At 39.5% G+C, this 18,869-nt stretch overlaps 1 protein-coding gene across 7 annotated transcripts in view; it reads right to left on the bottom strand.

The window, feature by feature from the left end:
• kdm6a (lysine (K)-specific demethylase 6A) overlaps nucleotides 1-18,869 on the bottom strand; it is a 548,877-nt gene that overhangs the window by 399,179 nt on the left and 130,829 nt on the right. For all 7 annotated transcript variants that reach the window (XM_039745157.1, XM_039745151.1, XM_039745155.1 and 4 more), the window contains exon 4: nucleotides 4,957-5,006. In XM_039745157.1, the coding sequence (XP_039601091.1) occupies nucleotides 4,957-5,006 (50 nt within the window). The remainder of the gene's footprint in view (nucleotides 1-4,956; nucleotides 5,007-18,869) is intronic.

Genomic DNA, 18,869 nt, shown 5'->3' with positions numbered 1-18,869 from the left:
TTTTGGAAAGGCTGCATGAGGCTTTCGCTCCCACCAGCTAAACAGCTAAAAACACCAGAAACCCAAGAAATCTCAAGAGTGAAAACACCTGAAGGAAAACATCCCTCCATTGTGGAGCCAGACTCTTCCTCCTCACTTCATGCCAGAACTCGACTCATGCAAGGTTAGTTTTCTTGGTGGTTTTGTATTACAGATTTTTCAAAGTTAATTTTTCAGTTACGTAGCATGAATTGTTGCAATGTTACTTTTCTCTTTTATCAAATCTTCCTTTTTTTCCGCTGTGCTTAAAACTCATTTTTAAAAAAGTGTTTACAGCGATCAGGCCGTAAGGGTGAAATAGCGTGATCTTGTTTATTTTTTGGTTGCCTGTTGAGAGAGCGAGAGAGAGAGCGAGCACGTGCTGCTGACGGGGTTGTGGGGGGGTGTGTGTACTACAGACAGAGAGAGAGCGCGAGCGAGCTTGCTCGTGTAGCTGAGCAGAGAGCCTGGGTGTTTTGTGTCAGTGTTATTCAATGTTTTTACATTAGTTTACTATTACACTGTGCATTCTATGGTGTAATTAACTATATTTGTTCTTAATCTTTACATATCTATATATATGATTCACTAAGGCAAGACAACCATGGATCACTAAGGCAAGACAACCATGGAAAGCACGGCGGAAGGGGTGTGGATTCACTAAGCCGCTGACAAGTGAGACACCAATGGCGCACGCAGCAAGGAGCCACGCCCACCAACTCCAAGACCATTGGATATGATGACAACTCGCAGGGCCACGCCCACCAACTCGGACGCGACGACACAGAAAAAATGCCGTCATTTATATTTGTCTGTCATAGAGGCCACATGCAGTGCAGGTCAGGTTAATGTAATGTGCATGTCATTCACCTCCGAATTACGTTGACTGTTCATAGAGGCATGTTTCTCGCGGACGTGAATCGCCATATGCAGCTTGTTAAACTGTTTGTGAGGGGTATCCCATGGGATCCTTAAAACAATCCTTTACAACTGAGGTTAAAGCACAATGAAGTAAGCAGTCTTTAAAAATCGACTTTTCGGTTACGACGCATGGCCGCATGCACCATAGCAAACTGTTTTACATGCTACATACAGCTATTCGCGTCCGAGACAAACATGTGTCTTCTTAGATGCTCCTGCAGGAACACGGAAGACATTTTCCTGCCCACTAACACTCCTTTTTCACCGGTCGGCGTCTACCCTCGCTCTCTAGGCATTCACACTGCCTGTCCATTTCCCCGGACGCAAAAACTCACCGACTACCCAGTTAGTCCCTTTCGTCTGTTTTAACAGAACACATGCACGTCTGAGCCACGCGATGTTTGTTATGCCGCGGGTTCACTATTGTGTTGTATTTTGCTCTCCTTAGAGTTCCATCTTTTCATTCACTTACTGTTGTATTCTCACACCAACCCGTTTTAGACATCCGTGTCTTTCCAGAAGTGTTTAGCAGTCAATACATAATTATGCATGAGATTGACCGTGTGTCTACCCAGCGCAGAGAGGCGTGGGTAAGACGTTGAACCCCATTCGGGCTGCAAAACGTGGAATTCCTACAAAGTGTGACTCATTCGCTCCCACTCATTACGTCCCTACCCTTTGTGCACACCCCCCTCCTACCGTGGTCGGGTATCTTGGTGGATTATATATTATATATAGAAAAATAAACAAAACCGAGGGGTATCCCATGTGGTCCTTAAAACATTCCTTTGTTTTAAAACATTACATTGACAATCATGTTACGTTATTTTCAAAATGTTTCCTTTTGTTTTTCATTACTTCTTTAACACACTACTTCTCCGCTGCGAAGCACAGGTATTTTGCTAGTTTACAATAATTAATACCATTAACAATTGTAAAAGAACATAACTAAAAAAAGGAAACAAAAAAAGATGAGCCTCTGAAAAGCCTGCTAAATGGCGCAGCACCAGGAAGAGCAGGTAGCATTTGGTTTGTAAAACTTTTCTCTGTTCCACAAACCTAACTCTAATTTGCTTACTGAAAAACTCACTTGCTGCAGTTGCACAAATAGCAAAAATAATTAATGCATTGTTTTTATTGGGCACTATCTCAGCTTTTTCAGGAGGTGGCAAATAGTTGATCTTTATTAAAGACATAAGACTTAAATATAATTTAATATACTAAAGCAGTCAGTTATAAGACCATTACTTGAAAACGTGAGAAATAAATTTAATTTGCATATCCTTGAACACTACAGATCTATTTCAAACTTGAGTTTTATTACTAAAATACCTGGGGGGAAAAAAGCAGCAGCCTTTCTGCTACAGTCTCACCTTACACATGACAATTTATCTGAGAAATTCCATGTGTCTTTCACACCAGTCACAGTACACAAGCAATAGCCCATTTCTTAAAATGACAAAACAATACTGCAAATAAATGTGCTGAAACTACACTTTGTCATCATATTCAGAAGGTAAATACAGCATCCCACAAGACTCATTGCTCAGAACCTTACTGTTTTTAATTTAAATGCTTCCACTGGAATCATTCATTAAGAAATATAAGGTTAATACCTTCCTTTGGCACCAAATGATACTTCTCTGATACTGCTTTTAATTGTGCCAGGTGATTAAATAGCGCATGGATGACTTTTTTCCCCTCAGTGTACAGGAAAAACAGAATTATTTATTGAGGGGAGTGAAGCAAATCACAACACAATTTTGTCACTTTTTAAATCAGCTAGTCTAAAAATTTGATTTACTGAAGTAGAACACTATTTGGGTATTAGCTTTTATACCAGTATGTGTTTCAAAACATACATTACAAAAGTATCTAAACCACTGAGAAATTAAGGTTGCTACTAAATAAACAAAAATGCTAAGAAATTAAGCTGTGCATTTATTTCTAGTAGGACTGATTAAAATGAGTTATTATTCATTGGTTGTACAAACCACTGTATATGCAGCTTTCAGTTAATTTAAAATGCTGCAGCAAAGTCAATACATGAACTAAAAAATGCAAGAGCACACAACTCCTGCTCTTAAACTATTACACTGGCTTCTAGTTAAGCTTAGGACTTATTTCAAAACACTGTTTTACAAAAAAATCTTTACATACAAAGGCTTTACTTACCTATCTAAACTGATCACTACTTAGAAACCAAAGCATGCATTAAGATCTCTAAATGTTTGCCTACTAAGGATTCCAAGAAGTAATAAAATAATAATAGTGGGAGTTTCGAGTTTTTAACTACAGAGTCCTAAAGATGTGAAACAATTTGCCTGCTTATATAAGTGATGCTCATTCTATCAATTTAAGTTGAAAACTCACTACTTTAGTCAGGTATGCCCTTACACCTCCATTAGTCATACAAAAACAAGCAGCACAGTATTTATTAATTTTTATGAAACTTTCTCTGTAGTGTTTATCTGCTGGTTGTTCTTCAGTGAGAACTGGAACAACTTCTTTACTTTCAAGCTGTTTACCTGCCTATGGAAAACACATCCGAGATACTGAGAGCCTTGGAATAAAAGGATGAACAGGTATTGTTATCATGTTAGTCTACCCAGCAGAAACATGCGCTATAAAATGCACAGGTGGTGCAGAGTGGCCAGTTGACCCAGGTGGTGTTAGATGTTTATTTTCTCCAGGTATGCTGTAGACTAGAGGTTTGTTTTTCTCTCCTTCACGGTCAACTGGCCATAGCTCAATGATAATGTTGAATGGACAGATATTATTACATTATTAATTTGGTAGGATTTAGTTCTGCCATAAACCAAGAAATAACGAGATATATACCGGAGGTCAGATTTTGAAGCGCTGGTTTATATCAAGTTCATTCAAACAATGCTCAAGGTCAGATACCACTTTAAGAATCTTGCAGACATAATCAGCAGCGACAGAAATCAAAAAAAACGTGATTGCTTACAGAATTTACATTAACAAATGTGTTCAGTTTTATACAGATACTCAATGAATCCTTTACATAGTAACAGATAAGTGTTTAACTGTCAATGTGCAGGTCTGTAGGACTAAAATGGAAGGTGAAGCTTTAAAATAAAAACTCCATGGTCTAATAGAGAGATTGATAAGGATGTGTCAAGATAATGAATGTGTTCATATGCATACGTAAAAATTAGAATAAAGGTGCCAAACCCAGTTAAGGCAGAAAACTAACTTCTTAAAAACCTCTGTTTACTTGTACAAGTTCGCTTCTGAAGTTACCCCTTGGCAAAATGCTGCAAATGACATTTAACTGTGTAAAATAAAAAAAAAGTTAAAATGTGATAATCAGCTGCTGTGAAGATGAAAACAAGTAACAAAATGATTATCTTTGAACTGGTTGTTTTACTGTTTGAATGTTTATTCATCATGCAATTAGCAGTTTGAAAAGTTGCAAATGCATTTTGCTTATGAACTTCTTATAACACTTTAAGCCTACACTCAATGAAACATGCAATATGAAAACAAAATTCTTAATTCAAACAACATGTATGAGTATGGCTGACTCCACTGAAAATGTAAGCATTATAACCAACAATGATTTAAGACTATTTTCCATAAATATCCAACAACCTTCTCCAAATTAAACCTCTTTAATAAATAAGCCAGTTGTTTGCTATACATGACAATAAAAAGCTATTTATTCAAGAATTTCAATATTTTACTTGGACTTTAATTACCCCACCAATGCTACAATGTAAACATTCCTACAAAGATATTGTGTGTCTACACACATCAAGCCTATTGTTTAATTAATCCTGAAAGACAAAATTCAACTGTATGTATACATACCAAAGACAACCTGAAAAAAGTATTACTTGACCGAACCATTTCCATTCAAGTGTGATAAACATTATGAGAAAAAAAAATTAAACTTCACATAACCGAACACGGAAAGCACTTCCAATGATAAATACTGGTTTACGTCAAACAAAAAAAATAAACAAGCAATAAAATTAACACAATACTAACCTTCCAGTAGTCAGACTGTAAACCGTGGTACCTCTGGTATGCAGATAATGCTAAAAAAAAAAAGAAAAAGTCAGTCTGGAAAAAAATAAGAAGTCTCCACCTATAAAACTATTTAATTACTTCTTGTAATACATGGTGTAGAGCAGTAGTGTAGAGTAGTCAATTATGATTTAAGGAGGTCCAGATAGAGAAAATTTCCTCATGTACAGGTCTGCGGCATCATCAAGTTTAAGTTGCATTATAATTTTTACATTACAATTTATATATTTTGAAGAAGCATTGCCATTGTATCAGCATCTGCACTGTGTGAAGTCAATCACTCAAATCAAACGAAGAAAGTTCAATGCCATTTCAACAAATATTTATTTTCAGTGCAACTCCGGAGGGCGACATACAATAAAATAAGAAAAAATAAATAACAGTAAAGGTAAGTAAAAGAAAGATAACTTTGACATTCAACTGAGAATTATAAATAAGTACTTTCATAGTAATAACAACAACAAGTTTTAACATTTCAACAAAGAAAAAAGACTTGGCCTAATATAAAAATAAAATATTTAAGTTTTTAATATGTGCACAACTGAACAGGCATAACCAGCTTCACAGTAAATCTGAACATCTTTAAATAACTGAACCTATCTTCCCCTCCTTCTTTCCCTCATATCCCACTGCCTACTTTCATCGTGTTCAGAGAGAGAAATGAGCTCTTGTTTGGTTGGCCAGGATTTTAAATCTGGGCTGGAATGGTGTCAGTGCCATCCTTATGCACGTGTGAAGATTGTCATTACTGAATGTTTTTGTGTGACGTCCCAAAATCCACACATCTAAGGGAAGACTCTTTAGCGAGTTGTTGGCCAGTAAATGAATGCGTTAAATCCTCGTTGACCGATCATTAATTGGCTTTAAGATCGCGTGTTTTCTGTAGATTAACTGGCGAATTTAGTGGGTAACTTTTCTCAAAGCTTAGTTTCGTAGTGGTGTTTCACATTCCCGCTTTTAACCACTGCCAACATTTCAGAGCAGATAAGACACATCAGTTTCAAGCTTCCAACGGGAAGCATGAACATAAACGCCTTGGTCCATTCCGGATTAAAAGCCCGGTTTTCAGTGTCAAGCTTCCGCTTTTTAGCAAAAGCCATGGCACATTTACTATTTCGTAACTTTTCTCTCTCTTGTCTTCTCACTTCTGTATATTTTTCTCTCCGTGTCAATGCCACAAGAGTGCCAGCTGTCATCACTCAGAATGCAGGTTTTCCACTCCTCTATTCAGTCAAGGCATGCCCTTAATGTGATCTCCACCAAAACTAAATAAAACTCAATGATATGTCTGGGTCCGGACAGAAAAGAGTCTAGGTCCAGACCTGGGCCACTTTCCGCCTATTAGTGAACTGTGGTGTAGAGCAAGAACCAAACCCATTAGTGAATAAAAAAAAATGTAATTATTCATTTAAAAACATTCTTGAAATGTAATGATTAAACAAACATCTTAGTACTAAGTAATTTGAAAAATTACTGCCACAAATCGATATGACTACTAAAAACAATTACACAAAATTAACAACTGAGATAGGAAAGACAGAAAACTAAATTTGGTGACATCATTAAGGGATATAAGTTACACAAAGGTCTGAAATAAACCCTTTTTTTTTTACCAATTGTTTAAAACCTCTCTCTCTAATATAAAAAAAAAATAATTTGGAAGGAGACGAGACGTGATTTTCTCAAGAGAGACACTTGCACATCCCGCAAGACGAATCTTTGTGCCAAGAGATTTAGCCACACCCGGGGCCGGAAATAAGACAAAGTACATCACAAAGTATAACGTCGTAAAGAATTCAAAAATGTTAGAGCGATACACATGCAGAGCTGGTTAGAGATAATGAAAGTATGAAAATTTAAAAGTCTCAAAAAAAGGATAGTAAAGATCGCATTAGAGCAAACAAACAGAAATTATTACAGAACAGCAAAAAGATTGACTACCTGTATATTGTTCGGATTTAAACATTAAGTCGGAGACTTGTAAATCATCTAATTTGTGTTGCCATCTGGGAAAAAAGTAGTGTTTCTTCTCAATGGACAGTTGTATCCACGAGAATAAAAAGATTTGTTGTTTGGTGAAAGTGAAATCCACATACGCGTGCGACACAGATGCAAATTTGTTGGCAGGGAGGCTGGCAGGCGAAGCGAGCAGGGAACAAAGCCCCCTAGTAATTACTTAAGATGATAATTTTGATAATCCTCAATTTTTATTTAGTCTTAATGAGTGTCTTGATGGTTAAATGCAGCTTAACAACTCCAAGAACCACGTTTGAATCTTTAACTGGTCATGGTTATTGTGCAGCTGACTTACTCTGTGTCCCTGTTAATTTCAGTTTGTCTGGCTTCCTCCGACAAAGAAAATACCACTAGAATAGGTTTACCGACTAAGTGAAACTGGCCTGATAGAACAAAGTGTTGGGTATGTGCAAGTTTCTGTAAGCACAAGACTGGAGTTCATTCAAAGACATTAAAATGAAATAAGCAAGTATTTAACAGTTCAGTTTACAAAAAATCGTGTAACCTTCATGGATTTGTGAAATGTTCTAACCATGCACAAAAAATGAGAATAACATTGTTAATAAACAATTAATACTTTTATTAATAACAACCCATTTGTTGATTGTTTTCTGGCTGAAACTGCTTAATCCAATTATAACATATAGGGAGTGGAATCTTACACATGCAGCATTGAAAGAAAGGATAGAACCAATACTAGAACACCAGCCCAACATTCACTCTTATACTCCTACTAAAATATGCTGGAGGAGGAGGATGGGCTAATATTAAAATTGCAGGCACATTAAAGTAATGTTGACATAAGTCAAAAGATGGCCATTTTTTAAGATTTAATGACAAGAAAAGGCAGTATACAAAATACAACTGATCAACAGAAAATGTATAGAAATTATCATCTAGAAAGTTTAAGATACACTATATAATTTTGGCAGAATCAGGTGCAGAATGAACCAAACCAATCTGTCAGAAACGAGAGGAAAAGACAACCCAGGACCTGAATTAACTTCTGACAAAACACAAATTTATTCACTACCATTTTCTATTTTATTATTGAAAAACACTGTTTAAAATGAATATAATCCAATTAATTACCAAATGCTGTATCAGTGTTACAGGACATTAAAAATACTAAAAATACTTTCTTATGCAATATTTTTTTTTAACAAAAAAAAATTATAAAGCAGCCTTTGAAATGCCTTTGACACTTCATGTTTACTGTGGTGAGATTTACATTACCATTTTCACATTCAAGAAACATCAGCTGATCAGTAGCACTTAAAAGTAACATTTAATGGACCAGGCCAAAAAAGTTAATTAATTTTTCCAATATTAATCGCCCTTATTACATTCTCTATTTAATGGTTACTATAAACATTAATAGAAAACTCCATCGTTCTTTTCAAAATTCCTAAAAAAAAAAACTCTTTATTGAGCTATTTTTCAAGAAAACCTCAAGAAAGTGAACAGATTCAGCTATTGTTTATGCCTGCGAACTTATCCTGAATTTTTCATGTAAAAGAACTAACCTCAAAAACAGTATTTGTATTAGGGATTACATCCAAGATGCTCCTGTAACCTTGAAATATGTACCTTGCATGCTTTCACTGAGTTCACCATATAGTTCACCATATTTTACAGTTGTACTAACAAGTCACTGCTTTGCGCCAAGTTTACCAAGTTGCTTTTACCTGTGAATTATCCAATTTTTTTTTTTTTTTTTTTTCTCAAAGAAAGTAAACTAAACGAGCAAACCTCTGCTGCTGATAACTCATTACATGTACCATTGAAGCATCTGCCTTAATGCTTCTAAACAGCATTATAAACCAGAAGTTCAGAACATCAGAAGTTCTAAACATTAACTTGCAACATTTAACTTACAACTGATAATTGTTTATTTTCTACACCTAGAAACACACTAAAAACATCTTACTCAACTTCAAAATTACACCTTTCATAACGGAGTGTAAGTATTTCATTGTAGTGCTGGGTGGTACACCGGTTCATACCGAAAACAGTTTTTTATTTTTGTTATAATATGGATTTTTCTTATACTGCAGCACCGGTTTAAATTGCCTAAATGACGTTCAGAACGTGGCGCAGCGGGAAACTGTTCAAGGGGGGACCCTTTTCACTACTACACCGCTAGTCCCATACAACAGAGTACATGCATTAGTGAAGGTTTTGTGCAGGGGATCTTTTTCACTGCTACACCGCGAAATAGGCATGTAACGGAGTACATGCTGTAGCATATGTATTGCGGGATGAAAATGGACAGAGAACATTCTGAAACTGATAAAGTTGAACATGATGACACAGAAGAACTATTGCCGAAAAAAAGCAGTCACGTCCATTCCCTGGACATACTTTGGTTTTAAAAGGTCAGACGTGGACCATTATGTTCAAATGTGTGAATAATGTTTCTATACTACTGGATAATACTGCAACCCACGTTGTACTGGTTTTATTTCTTTTCAATACAATGTAATTTACCTGGGTACTGTGTAATAGTGTGACACGATGTTGACTTTATTCTCGACATTTCTACTTTAATCTCGACGCTTATATCAAGATTAAAGTCGAACATCGTAAACTAAACTTCATTGTGAAATGAATATTTAATTTATTAGATTCTTTCAAATGCCATCATAAGTTATATAGCACATTAAATACTTTGTATTAAGTGTTCCCCAAGCCATGTTAAATCGGTACATGCTTCTTAAACGGACTTCCTCCGCACTAAGAGGAGGCGACGGCAGCAATCACCACACAGAATCCATTCACTTCATGATATTCCTGCTCCCTGAACATTTAGAATGCCAAGATAAATACTTTATATAATTCTCATGATGAAATGCCTTAAAGCATGTATTAATCACGTCGTGGCACGGCGGTGTGCAGGTTGCACTGCTGCCTCGTAGCAATGGGGTCTCTGGTATATTCTGCCCTGAACTTGCATGTTTTTCTGGAGGGTTTACTCGGCGTGCTTCATTTTCCTTTCAAAGTCATGTAGGATGTGGGATTTTGTTATAATATATTGAACCTGCTAGTGTATGTTTTGCTCGTATTCACCCTGCGATGATCTGGTGCCCCGTTCAGGATTTGTTCCTGCCTCACACACAATGCTTGCTAGGATGGGAGCAACCCTGAATGGATGGCATATTTAAACATGTGTAACAAACATGTGTTTAAAGATCTGAACACTCTGTTTGCTAAGTTTACAGTACATCCGGAAAGTATTCACAGCGCATCACTTTTGCCACATTTTGTTATGTTACAGATTTATTCCAAAATGGATTAAATTTGTTTTTTTACTCAGGATTCTACACAAAACACGCCATAATGACAACATGAAAAAAGTTTACTTGAGGTTTTTGCAAATTTGTTAGAAATAAAAATATTGAAAAAGCATATGTACATAAGTATTCACAGTCTTTTGCCATGAAGCTCAAACTTGAGCTCAGGTGCACCCTGTTTCACCTGATCATCCTTAAGATGTTTCTGCTGCTTAATTGGAGTCCACCTGTGCTAAATTCAGTCGACTGGACTTGATTTGGAAAGGCACACACCTGTCTATATAAGGTCCCACAGTTGGAATTGTCTGTAGATATCCGAGCCAGGATTGTCTCGAGGCACAAATCTGGGGAAGGTTACAGAAAAGTTTCTGCTGCTTTGAAGGTCCCAATGAGCACAGTGGCCTCCATCATCCATAAGTGGAAGAAGTTCGAAACCACCAGGACTCTTCCTAGAGCTGGCCGACAATATAAATTGAGCAATCGGGGGAGAAGGGCCTTAGCCAGGAAGATGACCAAGAACCTGATGGTCACTCTGTCAGAGCTCCAGAAGTCCTCTGTGGAGAGAGGAGAACCTTCCAGAAGTACAACCATTCCTGCAGCAATCCACCAATCACGCCTGTATGGTAGAGTGGCCAGACGGAAGCAACTCCTTAGTAAAAGGCGCATGGCAGCCCACCTGGAGTTTGCTAAAAGGAATCTGAAGGACTCTCTGACGATGAAAAACAAAATTCTCTGGTCTGATGAGACAAAGATTGAACTCTTTGGTGTGAATGCCAGGCGTCACGTTTGGATGAAACCAGGCACCGCTCATCACCAGGCCAATACCATCCCTACAGTGAAACATGGTGGTGGCAGCATCATGCTGTGGGGATGTTTTTCAGCGGCAGGAACTGGGAGACTAGTCAGGATAAAGGGAAAGAAGACTTCAGCAATGTACAGAGACATCCTGGAGAAAAACCTATTCCAGAGCACTCTTGACCTCAGACTGGGGCGACGATTCATCTTTCCGCAGGACAACGACCCTAAGCACACAGCCAAGATATCAAAGGAGTGGCTTCAGGACAACTCTGTGAATGTCCATGAGTGGCCCAGCCAGAGCCCAGACTTGAATCCGATTGAACATCTCTGGAGAGATCTTAAAATGGCTGTGCACTGACGCTTCCCATCCAACCTGATGGAGCTTGAAAGGTGCTGCAAACAGGAATGGGCGAAACTGGCCAAGGATAGGTGTGCCAAGCTTGTGGCATCAAATTCAAAAAGATTAGAGGCTGTAATTACTGCCAAAGGTGCATCGACAAAGTATTGAGCAAAGGCTGTGAATACTATTGTACATGTGATTTCTCAGTTTTTTCATTTTTAAAACATTTTTAAGTAAACGTTTTTCACGTTGTCATTATGGGGTGTTGCGTGTAGAATTCTGAGGAAAAAAATTAATTTAATCCATTTTGGAATAAGGCTGTAACATAAAATGTGGAAAAAGTGATGCGCAGTGAATACTTTCCGGATACACTGTATAACTAGTTTTAATTTCACAAAGAACTTTACCGTGTGGCAATTGGTTAGATGGAGAAAGAAAAAGGAAGGATAGGAGCTGAGGGTTTGGTACGTCAGACAGACAGCACGCATGCAATAAGTAAGAAGAACATCCATTGAATACTGTGTTCATGTCTTCGACCACCAGATAACAAACCCAACATTTACACAATATTTAAGTTAAACCTGTGCAATACCCATTCATACATCCAGTTTTTTGGAGCCTCGTCACACCTACAATAAAGTTCACTACACTGAACATACACCGAGGGACACCATTCTGTGAGGGAGCAGCACTGCCACCACACTACTGTGCACGTTTAATACATGCTTTAATGCATATCATCATGAAAACTATGAGAATAAAGTGGAAATGTTGACTTTAATCTCAACATAAGCGTTATTATGCAGTTTTATTATTTATGTATATTGCTTAGGTGGAAGCAATGTCCATATTAATGCAATGTGCCCAAATGATGGTTCAGTTAGTAAAGATATCATCACCAAGTTGCAATTGTTTTATTTATTTACTTATTTTTTATTTGGTGAATACTGTGTAATGCACCTGGGGCCTCATGTATAAACGGTGCGAACACACAGAAATGTTGCGTAAGAACATTTCCACGTTCAAATCGCGATATAGAAAACCTAAACTTTGCATAAACTTATGCACATTTCCATGGTACCTCATACCCAATCGTACGGAAGTTCTCCGCTCGGCTTTGCAGACTGGCGGCACCCAGAATCAAAGCAGTGCTACTGTTCCAGTGTGGTAATCCTCTCTCTTCCTGACGCGGCATTATAAATACACTGAAATTAATCACATACTGTTTATTAGTGTAATGCATCTGATTGTAATTAACTTGTAACAATATAATGGTCCAGGGAATAGTCACAGTATTCCAAATACCAAAAGTGCTTTAGCATTGTTACTCTCACTGCTCCTTCTTCTTCTTCTTCTTTCAGCTGCTCCCGTTAGGAGTTGCCACAGCAGATAATCTTTTTCCATATTACTCTCACTGCACTACACAGAGTATTTATATCACTGTATCTGAGTGAGAATCACAGCAGCAGCTGATGGGAAAGAGAATGATCAGTATACAGCATCAAGCACACGCTGCATCAGCCACGGCAAAAAGTTTCAAAGCCTTTCCTGTACGGACCTCGCTGTTCAGAAACAGTTTCATTCCAAGAACTATAAACGCACTCAATCAGGTGCTTCTTGTAGAACTCTTTGTACTTATAAGTAGAATTACCAACTGTAAACTTGTAGTACAGTTATAATATTGCACAACCTGCACCACTTTATAAAGCGTGTATTTACATATGATAATGATGTCATTATTAAGATGAAATGCAGCAAAATATGTTGATTATATTATACAGATAAAACTTTAACTTCATTTAAATAATCTGTATTAATAATTAAACGTGAGAACAAAGTGCCGCAGCGTTAGCAAGTTCACGTATTGTTCCGGTCTTGCGCTGTATATTTACTGAGGCTGGCGCGACACTAGAAGGATAGACAGATAGAATAATTAAACATGTACTATGAAGATATTTCAATTTTCCTTAAAAGTTTTGAGAAATCACTGTTGTAAGCTTACAGATGTCTTAACGTTTATTACAGAGCTGATTGTGTGGCGATTGGGTATTTGGGGAAAGAAAAGTAAGAACAGGAATTGGAGGTTAGTATGTTTGAAAGAGATAGGAATGTTACAATAAATTATTTCATCGAAGGTCGCGCATGGCACAGCAGTATCTTCTGTGAGACATGAGCAATCACTGCACCATCGTGTTCCCATGTTTAATGACATGCTTTCATTCCAAAAATCATTAAAATAATATCACATATACATCTCAGTATTTTAATTATTCAGAAAGCTATAATATCACGAATGTAATGGATTCGGTGTCCTGTCTGAGAAAGAGACAGAACGGAAGCACGTAGTGATTCACACACATACAGCACATAGAAGATCAAATACAAAACGAAGCATTTAACATGCTACTTTAGTTACAATGGGATTTAAGAAACTAGCAAATTAAATGACTTTAAGATGAAGTTTATGATGTTCTACTTTAACTCTTTTAGGGCTAATTTTTTTTTTGTTTCTTATCTCCCAGGGCTGAATATTTTTCCAAAAACCTAACATTTTTTAAAAAGGAACACAAAGCAATTGTTTAACATACCAAATCAACAAAAAATATTTACTTTTGACAAATGTTACTGTCTTGCATATTGTATGAGCCTGCATACTCTATGATTTCACATACATATCACATACATTTTACACAGCAAAGTCCTGCAAAGTCTGATCTCGTTCAAAGCAGCCAATTTCAGTCATTACCACATTGCACTGCTTACAATACGTGTTGCTTTGGTGCCTACTTTTCAATTGTCTGTTGCTGCACTTTCTCACATATATTGTTAGTGTGTACTGTAGAGAGACAAGTCACCCTTTTGCCAATGTGCCATTCCACTGCCACCAAGTTTTCTGCCCGCATGAAAACCGTATTGTCACCTCTTTTCATCTTCTGAAACTTTATGAACTTTATGCATGGCATTATAGCCTGGCTCACCCCATGGGATTTGCTTCTGTTTATTACAGAAGTGATTAAAACTTTGCAGCAGCACGTACCTATCACCATGCTGCATAACCTGTCCAAAGTCACCAGTCGACAAAGCACGTTGCTCCCTGAAGTTATATCACCAGTTCTATCTCATCTCTATTTGTAATACCACAGCACGCTTCATCTCATCTTTTGTTGTGGGTTTACATATTGAAAAACGAGAATGCGATGCAAACGCAGCCCACGATTCAAAAAACTTTCTCTGCCTACCTGTTTATCTCGTCTGACGGTAGCTGAAAAGCAGCATCAGGAGAGAGCAGCCTGAAGTACAGCAGCTGGTGATCTGTTGTGACCAACAGCAAGCCATGCCATCTTGTGAAGTCCAGCAACCAGATCGGCTCTCAACGGATCAATGTCTGTGTATTTATCCCACGCGAACCTTGCCGTAGATGCATCGGCTGCGCGAATGCGCTCAACTGGCAGCAGATCCGCTGGCGCGGCATTGGCTGGTGTTTGATCAGCTGATGCCGGCTTCTCACTCTCTTGCTCGATCTCCTGATCACTGTCAATAAAATCTGATTCTGAAAAATCAGAGTCCGACCCCGCGATAATGCGCAAAACATTGTCTGCCGAGTGTTTTCTTTTCTGCACTCACTTCGATCCCTTGTCACATGTCGATGCCATCTTGCCATTGTTTACATTTCGCAACTCACACACGCTAGGATTAGTTGCCGAGTCAACGAGTCTAGCATTCCTACAAGCACAGAGGGAATGCCTGTGACGTGACAGTGAGATTTGTAGCCATTAACAACTGATTATCGCCCTCTATCCCTGGATGTCGACTTTAGTCAACATGCGCCCTCAACCCCTCCTATCGACAAAAGTCGAAATCCGCACTAAAAGAGTTAATCTATACTAATAAAAATCAAAGACCTTCACTGACTCACTCACTCACTCACTCACTCAATGACTCACTAACTCAATGACTCACTCACTCTCCAACTTCCCGTGTAGGTAAAAGGCTGAAATTTGGCAGGCTTATTCCTTACAGCTTACTTACAAAAGTTAAGCAGGTTTCATTTCGAAATTCTACACGTAACGGTCGACAATGTCCGCCATGTTGAACTTTATTTATGGCCCCATCTTCATGAAATTTGGTAGGCGGCTTCCCTGCGCTAACCGAAAACTATGTACGTACTTATTTCAATGGTATGAAGCCACTGTCAGCCGCCATATTGAACTTTCCGTCACTAATTTTCCAACTTCCCATGCAGGTAGAAGTCAGACTCCATCTTCACGAAATTTGGTAGGTGGCTTCCCTGCGCTAACCAAAACCGATGTACGTACTTATTTCGGTGGTATGACGCCACTGTCGGTCACCATACTGAACTTTCCAACGTCACTAATTCTCCAACTTCCCGTGTAGGTAGAATGCTGAAATTTGGCAGGCTCATTCCTTACAGCGTTCTTACAAAAGTTAAGCAGGTTTCATTTTGAAATTCTACGCGTAACGGTCATAACGGTCAACAACGTCCGCCATGTTGAACTTTCTTATTCATGGCCCCATCTTCACGAAATTTGGTAGGCGGCATCCCTGCGCTAACCAAACCAATCTACGTACTTATTTCGTTGGTATGACGCCACTGTCAGCCGCCATATTGAACTTTCCAACGTCACTAATTCTCCAACTTCACGTGTAGGGAGAAGGCGGAAATTTGGTACTTATTTCGGTGGTATGATGCCACTGTCGGCCGCCATATTGAACTTTTCAACGGTCTTTGTTACTTATGGGCCCATTTTCAAGAAATGTGGCACGCGGGTTCCCAACGCTAACTGAATCCTACTTACGTACATATAGACATCCATAGCCTGCAGCTCGGTCACCATGTGAGGCGGCGTTGGGTCCCCCATCACAACGCCTCCCACGTTGTTGGCTGCCTGCCTATATAAGGCCGTCCGTCGCTCCAGTCTCTACATTCCCTTACTTACTTCGCCACGGGATTCACATCTGCCCGCTGATAACTACAGCCTTTTTATTTAATCCACGGCTTCTCCACTGTTTTATTGTTCATTTATTACGATTATAGTTATTGTGTAGTTACTTTACATTGTTCAGGTACCCATTTCCTTCATCATTCCAACCGTACCCCCATTAACATGTCTATCGAGGTGATCACCATCGATCAAAGAACTGGTACTTACGAAGTGGTTTCCATGCCCGGAGATGCCACCTACCTTTTCCATTCTCTTTGTTACATATTGCACGGCCATATCAGGCTCACTCTTGATATCTGGAGGAACATTGTGTCTTATGTATTGAATGACTGGGACAGGTTCAAGGTGTGGACTGATGACGGTACAGGAGATAATTATTCTACACAGGAGCACTAGAAGAGTGAAATGCTTAACACTAGAATTACCAGACCTACAAAAAAAACTCGTAAATCCGTCCCACCTTAAATCGCTTCTTAAAACCGTTCTCACCTCCTCGCCAGTCTTTTGTTAATCTAAATGTGCTGATAAAAGAAAAGCTGCAAGTAGCCGGCTATTCCATCCCCCCACCGACTTAGAACGTGCACAAACTTCTCCCAGCTCATACCTTGATTGATTTTCTGGGAGTGAAGTGGAGTTTTAGAGTAGAAATAATAGATCGTTGTTTGGAACACACGCATTTCATGTCTGTTCCGTTTCTACAGTAATCTGTGTAAACACATTGTTAAAACAGAAAAGTTTTTTATATTCTAGTAGTAGATGACAAAATGTATGCATAAACTATATAATGTATGAAGCCTGAAGTCCAAATATCAAAAGATATATTTTCACAGAAGGTACAAATCTGGGGGATGGAATAGCTGGCTGCTTTGCAGCCTGATTTTTATCAGCACATTTAGATGACAAAAGACGCTGGTGGAGAGCTGTGAACTATTTTAAGAAGCGTTTTGAGGTGGGGCGGATTTCCGAGTTTTTTCGTAGGCTCTGGTAATTCTAGTGTTAAGCCCTTCACCTATGCATCTGCATGTGAGTTGATGGCTGCCAGTGAATTCTTCAGTTGTCGCTTTCAAGTGTACCAAAATGGCCAAATATTTTACACCTTTCGACAACCACCAATGTCTCTTAAACATCTTAGATTGACAGGTGACGATTTCAGTAGTGGACACTTTGATGTTTATGAATGTTTAAACTCTCAAAAGCTGGATGTGAAGTTATCGATGAAACCGGTTGTATACTTACAATGCTTGACAGATGCCGAATGTCTCTTCAACACAAGTCCTACAAATACTGTCGTAATTGAAACGAACCATGAAACAAACCGACAGCAGCAATCCAAGCTGTCCATCCATCCATCCATTCTCTTCCGCTTATCCGAGGTCGGGTCGCGGGGGTAGCAGCTTAAGCAGAGGGGCCCAGACTTCCCTCTCCCCGGCCACTTCTTCCAGCTCTTCCGGGAGAATCCCAAGGCGTTCCCAGGCCAGGTGGGAGACATAGTCCCTCCAGCGTGTCCTGGGTCTTCCCCGGGGCCTCCTCCCGGTTGGATGTGCCCGGAACACCTCACCAGGGAGGCGTCCAGGAGGCATCCTGATCAGATGCCGAGCCACCTCATCTGACTCCTTTCGATGCAGAGGAGCAGCGGCTCTACTCTGAGTCCCTCCCGGATGACTGAGCTTCTCACCGTATCTTTAAGGGAAAGCCCAGACACCCTGCGGAGGAAACTCATTTCAGCCGCTTGTATTCGCGATCTCGTTCTTTCGGTCACTACCCATAGCTCAAGACCATAGATGAGGGTAGGAAGGTAGATCGACTGGTAAATTGAGAGCTTTGCCTTACGGCTCAGCTCCTTTTTCACCACGACAGACCGATGCAGAGCCGCATCACTGCGGATGCCGCACCGATCCGCCTGTCGATCTCACGCTCCATTCTTCCCTCACTCGTGAACAAGACCCCGAGATACTTGAACTCCTCCACTTGGGACAGGATCTCTCCTCCAACCCTGAGAGGGCACTCCACCCTTTTCGGCTGAGGACCATGCTCGGATTTGGAGGTGCTGATTCTCATCCCAGCCGCTTCACACTCAGCTGCGAACCGATCCAGAGAGCTGAAGATCACGGCCTGATGAAGCAAACAGGACAACATCATCTGCAAAAGCAGTGACCCAATCCCGAGTCCACCAAACCGGACCCCTTCAACACCCTGGCTGCGCCTAGAAATTCTGTCCATAAAAATTATGAACAGAATCGTGACAAAGGGCAGCCCTGGCGAGTCCAACTCTCACTGGAAGCGGGCTCGACTTACTGCGGCAATGCGGACCAAGCTCTGACACGGTTGTACAGAGACCGAATAGCTCTTATCAGGGGTCCGGTACCCCATACTCCCGAGCACCCCCACAGGATTCCCGAGGGACACGGTCGAATGCCTTTTCCAAGTCCACAAAACACATGTAGACCGGTCGGGCAAACTCCC

Source organism: Polypterus senegalus, chromosome 2, assembly GCF_016835505.1.
Source record: "Polypterus senegalus isolate Bchr_013 chromosome 2, ASM1683550v1, whole genome shotgun sequence".
Taxonomy (NCBI): domain Eukaryota; kingdom Metazoa; phylum Chordata; class Cladistia; order Polypteriformes; family Polypteridae; genus Polypterus; species Polypterus senegalus.
This window is presented reverse-complemented; position numbering and strand designations above follow the sequence as displayed.